Source organism: Rhinoderma darwinii, chromosome 6 (genome assembly GCF_050947455.1).
Source record: "Rhinoderma darwinii isolate aRhiDar2 chromosome 6, aRhiDar2.hap1, whole genome shotgun sequence".
Classification (NCBI taxonomy): domain Eukaryota; kingdom Metazoa; phylum Chordata; class Amphibia; order Anura; family Rhinodermatidae; genus Rhinoderma; species Rhinoderma darwinii.
Genome location: NC_134692.1, coordinates 118,133,654 through 118,147,172, shown reverse-complemented (window position 1 = coordinate 118,147,172; position 13,519 = coordinate 118,133,654). Strand labels below are relative to the sequence as shown.

The 13,519-nt window shown below is 41.1% G+C and overlaps 1 protein-coding gene across 1 annotated transcript in view; it reads right to left on the bottom strand.

Annotated features, from left to right (window-relative positions):
* XYLT1 (xylosyltransferase 1) overlaps positions 1–13,519 on the bottom strand; it is a 281,800-nt gene that overhangs the window by 98,491 nt on the left and 169,790 nt on the right. Inside the window, exons 3-4 of the mRNA XM_075830169.1 lie at positions 6,098–6,270; positions 4,907–5,109 (exon numbers count right to left, since the gene is read on the bottom strand). Coding sequence (XP_075686284.1) covers positions 4,907–5,109; positions 6,098–6,270 — 376 coding nt within the window. The remainder of the gene's footprint in view (positions 1–4,906; positions 5,110–6,097; positions 6,271–13,519) is intronic.

The following is a 13,519-nucleotide window of genomic DNA, read 5'->3' as shown; positions in this document are numbered from 1 at the left end:
GCTTACGGGAAGGTGCCCAGGCCGTTGAAAAATATAGAACATGTCCTATTTCAGGCCGTAATTACGGCACGGGCAGGCCCATAGAAGTCTAAGGGGCTCCCGCAATTACGGGAGGCTACGTGTGTGCACCAGTAATTACGGGAGCGTTGCTAGGTGACGTCAGGACATAGTCACTGTCTAGGGTGCTGAACGAGTTAAACGATCAGTGCGGGACAGAGAGAAGGGGGCTGCACTGATCGGCAGTAACTCTTTCAGCAGCCTGGACAGTGAGTACCATGCACGGCGCTCACACTATAGATGTCTAATGTTACTTCAAAAACCTGTAACAAAAAAAAGTTAATACTTACCCAGAACTCACTGCTTCTTCCTCCAGTCCGGCCTCCTGGGATAACGTTTCAGCCAATCACAGGCTGCAGCGGTCACATGGACTGCCGCGTCATCCAGGGAGGTCGGACTGGATGTCAACAGAGGGAAGTGTCACCAAGACAATGGCCGGGGTACGTATGAACTTCTTTTACTTACAATCGCTGCGTTCCGCTGCGGAAACTCTGCCAGAAAGGGCTGCCCCTTTTCTCTATCCAGCACTGAGAGAGAGAAGGGGCTGCAGAGAAGTGCAGAGAAAACGGGTCCGTAAATACTGGTGGAATACGGGTCAAATACGTGTGACAAAGGACCCCATTTTTACGCCAGTATTTACGGGAGGAAAAAAATAAGTTTGTGCGCATGGGGCCTAAGTCACAGGAGCAAATGCCTTCAAGGTAAATCCAACATGGCGGAAAATATCAAACTAGTTTTCATTAGTATCAATAAATTAAAAAAAACTTAGGTTAGGCAGTCCACTCAAAAGATTAAAGAGTTAAATGTTCCCAAAGTGTGAGTGGCATAATCCCACCTATTGGGATCGTATGAGCGCAGCTTCTCCTTCATTTCTTCTTGCTCACAGTGAATGTTCGACACACATTTAGTGGCGATTCACAGGTATTGCAGCCTTTTCTCTCATTGAAGTGAATGTGAGAAGAAGGCTGCAATACCTGTGAATTGCCACTAAATGCGTGTCGAACATTCACAGTGAGCAAGAACAAATTAAGGGAATGCATCCCTTGTACAAGGGCTGCGGCCCCTTCAAAACAGCTGATCGACAGGGATCTAGGGAGAAGGACCCTGACCAATCAGCTATTGATGGCCTATCTTAAGGATCAATTTTTATTGGCTGGGAAAACCCTTTAAGGGTTAACGACAGATGTCTATGCTACTGAGTAATAAATGAAGACACATCACACCCTGTTTTGCTGACTTGCATTTCATTTTCTTTAAAGTTATTTGGGAAAGGAATTATTTTGGTTGAGACATAAAAACATTGCGGTCTAAAGCTTTCCCTGCAGCTTAAAATGACCAGTCTGCTCTTACCAAACCATGATAATAATTATAAAACTTAAAATAAAGTAAAACGGCAAATTCAACAATTGGTATGAACCCCCGATCCCAACCTCTAAGCCCTCCAGCATATTGGATCTCACAGGACAGAAATCTCATTGATTTATGATTATGATTAGTGAATGGATGGTTAGAGTTGTCACTTCCTCTACATCGATGAGAACATCATTCTCACGGTATTTAGTCATGTGAATTCAATGGGCTTTCCATTGTAAAATAAAAGGCTATGCTTCTTTTTTTTATATACTTTGTGTTCAGATTCCACTCCATTTTCAAGATCTCTAGTTGCTGTCAGTGAATGGTATCATCCATATTTACATTTATAGACTGAAAACTGCACAGATCTAATTTGCTAGCTTGCTAAAATCTATCCAGTACAGGCAAACCTCAAAGATAAACACATACGTATATCACTGTCATGGTCCTTTTACACCGATCAATATGGGCCGTGAAAACGAGCACCGATCAACGAGACAGCTTGTTGATCGGCGCTTGATTGCTCACTTCAAAGGGGCTATGATCAGTGATCTATGAGGTCGAGCGATCGTTACTACGATCGTTGGTCCCCATACATTTCCATCATGTCGGCAGCACATCTCCCTGTTTATACAGGGAGATGAGCTGCCGACAACAATAATATTTTGTGCAGCATGAACCAATACGATCAGCTGATGAACGAGCGTTTGCTTGTTCATCAGTTGATCGTTGCCCTGCTTACACAGGGCAATGATCGGGAGCGAGTGTTATATGAACACTCGTTTGGCCTATCATTTGCCGTGTAAAAAGAGCCTTTAGTAAAATAAAGCTACCAGGGGTTCAAGCTGTTATCTCACTAAGGATTGTCAAGACTGGATCAAACTGTAACAAACACTCAGCTGTGAGAAGTATTAGGTCTATACTGTTTTTTAGCCTGTGGATGTAAACAAGAAGGTTCTCATTTACTGACAACAAGGTGAAATCTTGATAATGGTGAGGAATTGAAACACAATGTTTATTCCAGCAGTGCATAACTTATACAGTGATTAAGCTTTTTTTTACATATGACTCGACAACCCCTTAACCCTTTCTGGGCCAGTCCAATTTTAGCCATGAGGAACAGAACTTTTTTTAATTTTTCCTCTTTGCATCCTGGCTTATAAAGGTTTTATATTTTGTTCGACGCAACTGTATGGGACTTTGTTTTTTGCGGGACGAGTTGTTCTTTATGTAGGTGCTATTTTTTGGAACAATTACATTATCGTTTAATTTATATACATTTTTATTTAGGCAAAAATGCAAAAAAAAAAAAAAAAAAAGCAGTTCCACTGCAGTTTTTATTTTAATATTTTCTTTTACAGCATACACTGATCATCATGAATGACGCTATAAATTTATTGTGCTGGTTGTTACGATTGTGGCTATAACAAATATGTGTATCTTATTTTTTTGTTTTTGGACTTATATTTAATAAAGTTTATTAATTTTAAGAAAAAAAATTGCATTTGTGTGTGTTTTGTGTTACTGCCTTTTTTTAATTTAAGTTTACCTTTTTTTTTTTTTATTAATCGTACTTTTTTCTTTAATCCTATAGGGGGTTTTTAGTTTCGATATTATTTTACTTTAATGTACTGGCTGGCCTATAGCTATATGCCAGTACATTAGTCTGTGTACTGAGAGTACACAGACAAATCTTAGGACATACCCAAGTATACCCTAACAACCGGAAATATGGCCAGACAGCCCTGGGGTCCTTCAATGGACCCAGGGCTGTCTGCCCCTAGAAGGTACTGTATGTACCTCGATTGTGCCACAGGGATTCGCAGTGACACAATCAAAGGGGGGTCTCCCCCATACTCTTTTCCTTTGAGTGCCGTGATCAGTGCTGAGATTCTTTGCTCTCCGAATTTAGAGCCGAGTTGCGGCAATGTATTACACCTGTTGCCCCGCTGATGATCGCACGCGCACACTTGCTGTGCCAATTCAATTAGCAGGAAGAGTATGCTCGTCCAACCCAGAAATGTTCCTCAGATATAGGCACCTATTGCCTGACGGATGCCAACTGAGTATAGGCAACTCACTTAAGCAGAAGGTCCTGGGTTGTACTTTGATATCTTCAATTAGTGTTTGCAGAAATGAGTGGGGTTTACAAACTGTAACAAATCTATGGGTCCATCTTTGCAACCAATTTTTAAATATTTATTTTTTTAAATGAAAAATGAAGAAACTTTGCAAATGGGATCAGACTACACCATTTTTTTGTAGTCTGTTACCATGGAGACACAGGTCTCCATAGGAGTTGTAGACACAAAACAATGAATTGTAACAATAAAAATACAATTGGTTGCGAAGGTGGATATATGCTTTAAAACACAAGTACGGTTCTGTATTTTTTCTAAACAAACATAACACTTTTGTTATATGCCAGGTAATCCCAGTAATTAAGAATGAGAAAGAATCCCAGTAGAGGGAAATCGGGAAATGTTCCCTTAGGAAATAAGGCCATTAGACAAGTTATTAGCCGTCAAGAACGTAATATGAGTCAATAGAGCTACAGTCTACTCCCCAGAAAGGTTGTTCATTTAGATTTAAAAAAAATTCTCATATTCTCCGAGCAATAGTTTAAAGCTAAACAGATGAAAAAAACACCAGCCACAACTGTTCTTTTCCTCTACTGGCCACATATTTTGTCTTTCCTGCACAGACATCCTCAGTTAGGTGACTTTGCATACAGCTATTTTGGTTGAGAAAATTAAAAAAATTCAGTATCTAAACAAAGAAGCAAACAGCTAGAAGCCGGCAGCCAAAGTCGTCACCCAGAATTACCAATCAGGATCATTGCTCAGTATTTCCATCTGAAGATTTTTTGTGGCATATCCACAGGATATGCCACAAATGCCTGATAGGTGGGAATCCCACCTCTGACCCCTGTTTGCCGATGCATAGTGAACGAGTGTTGCATTGGCTTGAACTTGTCTGCTGCTCTCTCAATTAAAGTGAATGTCAGCTTCAGAAATAGACCAGCAAGCGGCTCTCGGCTCTTTCCATAACTCCCATATACCTCAATGTAGAGAACCATGTGCAGCTGGGTCAGGAGACCCCAGTACACCCTCTAGGGGGGGGGGGGTCTCATAGACGGGACCGCCACCTTTCAGCCACTTATGCCATACTCTGTGGATCTCTCTTTCTTAAAACTAGTCAAGGCTATTGACACTTTTTATTGCAGTTGCCATTAAGCGCACACACACCCTGCTTCTACAGACCATCTGGGAAGGATATGTGTGCCTACAATATGGCAGCCAGGTAGCCAATACATCAAGGAATTTGCTACTGCTGTAAAACTTAGCTGTAATCTGAGATGTTGGCATGTAATAGAACAGCCTCCACTGCGTGCTGGAGACACATGAGACCGCAAGAGGTGTGCATGGAAGTCGTCATAGAAGGGCTGCGTTATTAGAATGGGTAAGACTGATTTCTAGAAAAAGGAAGACCGTACCTGACTGGATAATCGGCAGCACTTAGATTGATGAAAAAGTCCCAAGACCAGTCTGACATCTCCAGGAGATCCCTCATGCTTTGCAGGTATGTTGATAAGAGACTTGCCCCTCCCCATATCGTTGCCATTCTCCATGATGTGACACGGACGTTGGGGTATTGGCTAGCAAACTGGACTACCTGTCTGTACAGAAAATTGGATCTCTGTACAGAAAAAAAGGGAGAAAAATAACTTAGATGTAGTCACATAGCCAGTACTCTACATTTGACATTTATATCAAGTATCATGAACATAGGCAAATGAAGATAAAGGACACCTGAAGCAATGTTAACCTGGATATTAAAAGTGGTCATAGACTAATAGGCAAAAGGAATATTCTGATGATACTATAGGTCTGATTGGGGAGGGTGGGACACCCACCTATTAAGGTCCTTTGTTTCCAATTGTGCCTTATGGCAAGGAGAGGAAAATCAGATGAGATTCAGATTCATGCAATCTCCATTATAATCTATGGGGAGTTGCAGAAACAGCTGTACTGACAACCACAAAACTACTATGGTAAGGATTCGTTGGACTGGATTGTAGATATTGATTTTTCCTTAGTATATTTTCCATGTTATCATTATTTATACATAGTTTATAAGGTTGAACAAAGACACAGGTCCATCAAACCCAACCTATAATCCTACCCTATTGATCCAGAGGAAGGCAAAAACCTTTATGAGGCAGCCGCCAATTCTCTCCTATTAGGGAAAGAAAATCCTTTCCGACTCCAAATATGTAAATCAGAATAAATCCCGGGATCAACAACCCATCTCCAATAATCCAGTACCCATAACTTGTAATATTATTACACTCAAGAAAGGCATCCAGGCCCTTTTTGAACTTGTTCAACGAATCGACCATCACAACATCCTGTGGATGAAAGTTCCATAAACTCACTGCTCACTGCTCTTACTGTAAAGAATCCTCTTTTATAAAGATGGTGAAACCTTTCTTTCCTCTAGATGTAGTAGATGCCCCCTTGTCATTGTTTCTGGCCTAGATATTAAAGAATCATTAGACAGATCTCTCTACTGTCCATTGATAATGGTATGTGCCGGTGTTTATAGGCTGCACTTTTAACAAATGCTCATTAGATAAACTGCAGCAGTCTGCAGTGATTGACCAGAACAAGCTTTATATCTTTACCTTGTCACAATGAATATAGTAGTAATGGTCCTTGTGATAAATTGCCTTGAACATCCTCTGGAGTTGTCGAGAAGCTCTTCCGTGAACAACCAGAACAAAGACTATCCTCACTGGGTTGGCAGCCATATACTCCATGGAGTCTTCATCCCACTGGACATTGTTGTTGGCCTTTCCTGATTGACCAAATAGACAAAATAAGAACAGCTGAATTATTACTGTGCTTCACATGACAAACTGCTGGCATATGCAGTGAATGAAATCAAGTGTTTGATGAACTTAGTGCATTAGTCATAGAAACTTATCTTCACTATTCCCTTTAGAGATGCGGAAAGTAGAATCACATCTTTACCAGCTACAATAAGCTCTACATTTGCACCCGGCCAGTTATTTTTAGCCTGAGCCGAACACAACTGATGAAATTTTGTGCACCGGTCCGACGTCCATAGCCGGTCAGGAAAATGCGGAATGCAATGGTTTTCTGTATGGTGAAGGTAGACATCCTGGTGTTAAAAAGAGTGCAACTGATGCCTGAACTGATCCCACAGAAAAAAATGGGATCATTTCTAGAATCAGTTTCCCTCCAGTGTTTCTGTACCATGCTGGAGGAAACTACGCAGGATCACCGGATCTAAGGAAACGGTCCCTTATAGGGCAGGTCTTTCTGCTATTATGTGGCACAGTAGATGTTGGGTTGGAAGGCTAAAGTGCCATTAAACAACCACCAACCACCCTGATTATAGTTCCTAATTCAGTGATTGGGTGCTGGCATTTTAGTTCCTCCTGCCTCTCATGTTCTCCTGCACTGTTACATTGCTTCCGTAGTTTAGTTCACCTTCGGGAACACTTGGTGCATGAGTGATCGTAAATTAACATCAACACAAGCAAACATTGCCACTATACTGACACCCAATTGACAAGGACAATGGTAAATCCTGTTAGTTTATTTATACATTTCCAGGAGGAATAACAGAGGAATGGCACAATGCAGAGTTCTAAAGAAAGATGCTCTAGCATTGTTGCTTAATGAGGAATACAACTATTTAATAAAACAGACATGTAAGGAGAACTAACAAATTCTTTATAATGGTGCTGTGTCACATGTGCTTGGGAAGGAATCATTGGAATCCAATCCAATGCTCTGTTACAGATTTAGAGTTAAAGGGGTGTTCCCATCATAGGATGAGTATGAGAGTCTGACCGGCCCCAGTCATGTAAATGGTCCGTGCTGTAGTTGTCTGCTCAGCAGGTGGCCGTGTGCGTTTACATGCAGAGAAAAACTGCATTCCGAGGATTGGTGGGGGATACCACAATTGGACCCCCACGATCAGTACCTGATGGCATGAGAATACCCTTTTAAGAAACTCTCCAGCCAACTCTCCCACTAAGTTGTGTTACTCCTCCAAGCAATGTATGAATAAATTGACAACTGGGTGGTACCAGTTGGGGGTGTGCCACTAAACAGACTGACACTGTCCAATCAATGCTGACCGGCTAAGACTATGCAAGGACATGCCCCTTTGACAAGGATAATGGTAACACTTACTTGTTAATTTATTCATACATTTCTAGGAGTAATAACAGAGGGATGGCACATTGCACAGTTCTAAGAAAATATGTTCCAGAAATGTTATTTAATGGGGAAATGTAGTATTTACTAAAAATAGACGCGTCAGAAGAGATGGCAGGTCCTCTTTAAAGAAAAGAGCGGAAGTCTAGAATTATTCTTGCATGTTGCATCAATAGTTGTATTCATTCTGAATTAAACAGCACCTGGTATATCCAATGACAGTGACACTTCATACATAAGTTATGGGTTACTTTCACATCTCCAAATGTAAAACACCTGCAAGTCACAGAATAACTTTTCTTACAATCAAAATAACCGTGTTATTCTTTACTGCTTTAATATGTATGCCTGGGAAGATGTGCCGGGAAATGACAGACCTCTATCATTTCTATCATTCTCATTGTCCTTGATTAAAATGTTCCTTGCGGATGGTGGCAATGTGGATCTTCTACGCCGAGACGGTAAATTATAATAACATTTCGCACTGCCTCTGTAAACAGCAAACAAGAATTTTATGAAGCTGTATATATTTTTCCTAGGATTGGAACAAAGAGATGAAACTGAACTGTGGGAAGCACATGAACTCAATCATGAAACCAAAAGGGGACAATATCGATAGGACGAGTCCCCAGAAGGTGAAAACACAATGAATCATTGGGTGTTGAGCTGCAGCCGGAGCCCAGAAGGCAGAGATATTGATTATTCCTCTCACTCTCCTGTCTTTGGAAGCTTAAAGTCTGGTGTATGTTTAACCTCATCACCATCACTCAGTGGCAGCAAGAAGGATACAAATTCTTAAAAAGCCACGAAGCCTAACGCCACCTTCGTAGGAGCTGATGTGTATATATGAAGCATATAAGAAATAAGGCTATGTTCACATCTGCGTCAGGGCTCCGTTCCGACTTTACGTCTGAGCTTTCCGTCCTGACTGACACAAACGGAAACCATAGGTTTCCATTTCCATCACCATTGAATTCAATGGTGACGGATCCGATGCAAATGATAAAATAAATGTCAGATAGATGCGGGTCCCACCTCTGGGACCCACACCTATCTTTAGAACAGGGCCCCCTAAACCCCTTTCTAATGCTCTGTGTTGTAGCTGAATCGTGTGATTTCCGACATTGAATTATTGAAATAAATTAACTCGCTGAGCTACGTTCCATAAGTCCCATAGTAGTGAATAGCAGTTACGGAAGCAGTGTAGCATGCGAGCTACGCTATTTCCATAATTCGTGGTCGGAAATCACACACTTCATCCAGAACACAGCAGTGGAACAGAGTTTTTGGGGCCCCTTTCAAGAGATGGGTGCGGGTCCCAGAGGTGGGACCTGCATCTATCTGACATTTATGACATATCGTGTGGATATGTCATAAATGTCTCTGATGGGAAAACCCCTTTAATATCCTCCACCGCTTTTCTTTCTAGAACGGTGGCAGGGTACAATGCAACCTGAGACCTGGTGTTGCTCAGTAGTGAGGGCTATAATCCCTATCATGCAAATTAGCATAGCCAAGGGTAGCAATTCTTGTTAGGCTAGATTCAGACGTAGAGGAAAAAATCTGAGGCAGCTTTTGACACAAAACCCCGGTGAATCCACAGATTAAACTGTGAAAACTGCGGATCTCCCCCTATACATTGAAAGTGTGAAAACCACAGTGAAAATCTGCGACTTTTCTGCAATATAATGAGCATGCTGTGGATTTCAACATTTGCAGCATACGCATTTTGCAAACCCCTTCCACATATATGTACTCTACATTGCCGTGGATTAGCAGTGTGAAATCTGAACGTGGCCTTACTGCAGAATCGCACACACCTACGTCCAAATACATGTGGCTGTCTCTGGTACTGCAACTCAGCCCATTCAGGTTAAGGGGCTAAGGTGCAGTACCAGACACAACTGGTACACATTTATGGATGTCTACTGTGGTGAAGGGACTACGGCACTCCAGCTAGCACTGGGACCTCCACTGATCATATACTTATGGCCTATCATAAAACTTAAAGATTAAAAATCCAGAAAAATCCTTTTAATACTTTGGAACTAAGTTTTTTGTGCATTAGGAAAATAATTTTATATACCCTACCAGGAATTATGTTAATAGAGGGGGATCCTATGTTCTGGATCCTCATTTCTTTGCTAGAGTGGAGAGAGGATACAAAGAGCGTCTCTCGTTCTGAAGGACCAGTCCTGTCCTGTATTACACAGACAACCCATTGATACGAATGGGCACTGTGTAATGCTTAATGTCCCCTGTGGTGGCGCTGCAGGGAAATGTAATACTTACTGCCAGGTTTCCCCAGAGATTACAGCTGATTGCTGTGGGTCCCAGTAGGTCGACACTTTGTGGTCAGTTTATTGTCAAGAGTCCCTTCTAACAAGTAGTGATTGTCCAATGCAGAGAACCCCTTTAAGATTACCCAGTAGGTTTACCTGCAGTCCAATGGATATTAATCCTTATATATCTATAAAAACCTTCCTCCTCTAGTCTCCGGAATAACAATCATCCTTATGTTATTTTCAGTTAACATACAACATTTTATTGATCTGTGTTGGGTTTCATGTCCTGTGTTACAGTCGAGGTCAGAGATCACATCTTTTACCATTCATCATGTTGGACTTGCTAGAGGACATGTCATTCGCATGGACTCATTCTTTTTCTATGAAAAACCATAGTTCATGTGTCCATGCTACACCTCCAGTTCATAGTCCTCCCGACCTTTCTGCATCACTTGCTTATTATTGATAATGTGAAAGATTATTAGCACTGTGTCACATCTCCGAGTGTCACCTCCATGTGTGAGTTAGACGCTTATCAACAATAACAAGAAGACAGATTTCTGCAATGCAGTTACTTTGTGGAACTGAGCATTGAATTCTAATGAATTCATCAGGCAAATAAATTAGATTTTGTGGTCGCTGGGTCAGTGTTTCTGCCATGTAATATTTATAGTGAGACCAGGACTGTCAACACTACAAAGTATTAGTGCAATAGTCACAGCTAGATTTTCTAATATATATATATATATATATATATATATATATAACAGGAGTAAATTAACATTTAAAGGGGTTGTATAAGATTAAAATAAAAAAAGTGTGCCTTTTTTCCCCAAAACAGTGCCACTCTTGTCCGTGGGCAGAGTTTGGTAATGCAGCTAAGGCCCATTGAATTTTTTCTAATCTCACCAGTGGCGTAGCTAGCGGAGGGGGGAGGGTAGGGTGGTGGCCCGGGCCCACTGAGATGGTGGGGCCCGCCACAATACTCTTCAATCTAGCAGATTAGGCACGTCTGCTAGTGCACACCTCTGACGTTGCCCACCAGAGAGGAGCAGAAGAAGCCTGTGTGTGAGGAGAGGGTGAGCAAGCACCCGTCCCCAATAAATGGATGGATACAGGGAGTATGGGGTTTGTATACAGGGATAATGGCTAGTATATATAGGGGTGATGGGGTTAATGCAGGGATGATGGCTGGACTACCAATCATCCCTGTATATAACCCCCATCATCCCTGTATATAAGAACCATCATCCCTGTATATACCAGCCATCATCCCTGTATACAACCCCCATCATCTCTGTATATAAACCCCATCATCCCTGTATATACCAGCCAGGCTGGTATATACTGGGATGATGGAGGTTAAATACAGAGATGATGGTTGGTGTATACAGGAATGATAGGAGTTATATACTGGGATGATGGCTGGTATATACAGGGATGATCTCTGGTATATATATTAACAAGGTTGATGGCTACTATATACAGGGATGATGCGGGTTATAAACAGGGATGATAACTGGTATATACAGGGATGATGGTGGTTATATTCAGTGATCATGGCTGGATCAGCCATCATCCATGTATATAAACCCCATCATCCCTGTATACAACCCCATCATCCCTGTATATAACAACAATCATCACTGTATATAACCTCCATCATCCCTGTATATAACTCCTATCATCCCTGTATACTCCAGCCATCATCCCTGTATATAACCATTATTCCTGTATATACCAGCCATGATCCCTGTATATAAATCCCATCATCCCTGTATATACCAACCAGGCAAAGAAAAGATTAAACTTTAGTAAGAATGGGACATATGGCAGCATATACAACACTATTGCTTATTCTGAATGATTACCACTATAATTAGAATGCACCTCTTCAGTTGTAAATATGCATTGGGGGGGCCCGCTGGGTTGGGGCCCACTCAGATATATTTGCGCCCCCAGTGTGCTAAACCCCTAGCTACGCCACTGAATCTCACACGTCTTTAAAAACGATATTTCCCTTCGCATAAATGACTAATTCAAATGAATGGCCCACTATGTAATGCTCTTACAGTGCTGCCCTCTATCCTGGTTCATAGTGGGGGACCCCCGCCTCTACAAATTCCATATTCGCTAATAGGCCCCTTTAAAGGCCTTGCAATCAAGATTTATATATATATTTATATATATATTTATATATTATCCCTACATGCATTGTGTCCTCATATGGCTATGTCGACGAAAAAAGGTTATGGCTTGTGGAAGGCGGGGAGGAAAGAATGAACCCGAAAAAATGAAGATTGGCTGGGTCCTTAAGGGGTTAATCTGACCACACTCCATGTTTACTATTTGAACATAGTAGAGTATATGGTTGGGCTGTCCTCTTTTTAAGCGTGTCTGTGGACCTTTTTAATTGTTTGTAAATGATATGTTATTTGTTAATAAAGATTTGATATACTTTTGAAATTGTTGTTGTATTGCTCTTCTTTGGTTATATATGTACTGTATAAGTGGTCACCAGGGGAGAAAGTTGGCTGGTTGCTAGGCAACATCTATGAGAACAAATAGAAAAATAAGGGATTGAGTGGGCCAAAAAGAATAAAAAAAGGCACCCCTGCCATAGGAATGTAGAGATTATATTTTTATTTTATTGAGATTCTGACCCTGGAGTTAGAATTTAAAATAGTGAACTCTGCTTTATTTTACAATTACAGCCCATTTCTCCTAAAGAGTTAGATGCCATAATCGGAGCTGCACAAGGTGGGCAGCTCATAGTGGGCATTAAGTCATAGGCCAAGCAACCTGAAACAACAGACGGGCTGGTCTGGCCATGTGGTAGGGTCACCTGCTCCTCTAAAGACAACCACCAATGGTACCTCATGTGTTAGATGAGTTAATTGTATATTCAGAAAAACTCATATAAAATAATACATCATCGTAATACTGAATAGAATTTCCACTGCATATTTAAGTGAACTGTAAAAGCCTCATGCGGAATAATGGGATGGACATCTCAGATCTTAATTTAAGTGTAGCTGCTCTTTCGACCATTTTTTATTGACCTTTATCTGTGAAATAATTTCAAGGCAGCATAAAGTTTCCATATGACCTGCTGCTGAACTGAAGGAGTATAGCAAAAGTACAGCACATATTACTCAGTTGGGTGACTACACTGCATGATGAAGAAAGCTTTGCCAGACTGTGGTATATTGATGCGGTACATACTGATAGACAACCTGCCAGTCAAAAAGAACATGGGGCGTACAGAACACATGATATGTGAATCCATCTAAGACGAATTCCACTGCTTCAACAAACAGAAGAATTGATAACTTTAACCCATTTCATATCACTCGAAAGTTTGTTTCTTAAGGTGGTTCTCCTATTGTGAATGTTGTTTAACCCCTTAGTGACCAGCCCATTTTAGGCCCTAATGACCAAGCTATTTTATTCGTTTTTCTATAGTCGCATTCAAAGAGCTATAACGTTTTTATTTTTTCGTCTACATAGCTGTATGAGGGAAAAAAAGAAAAAAGAAAAATGATCCAGAAATATAAGCTGTATGAGGAC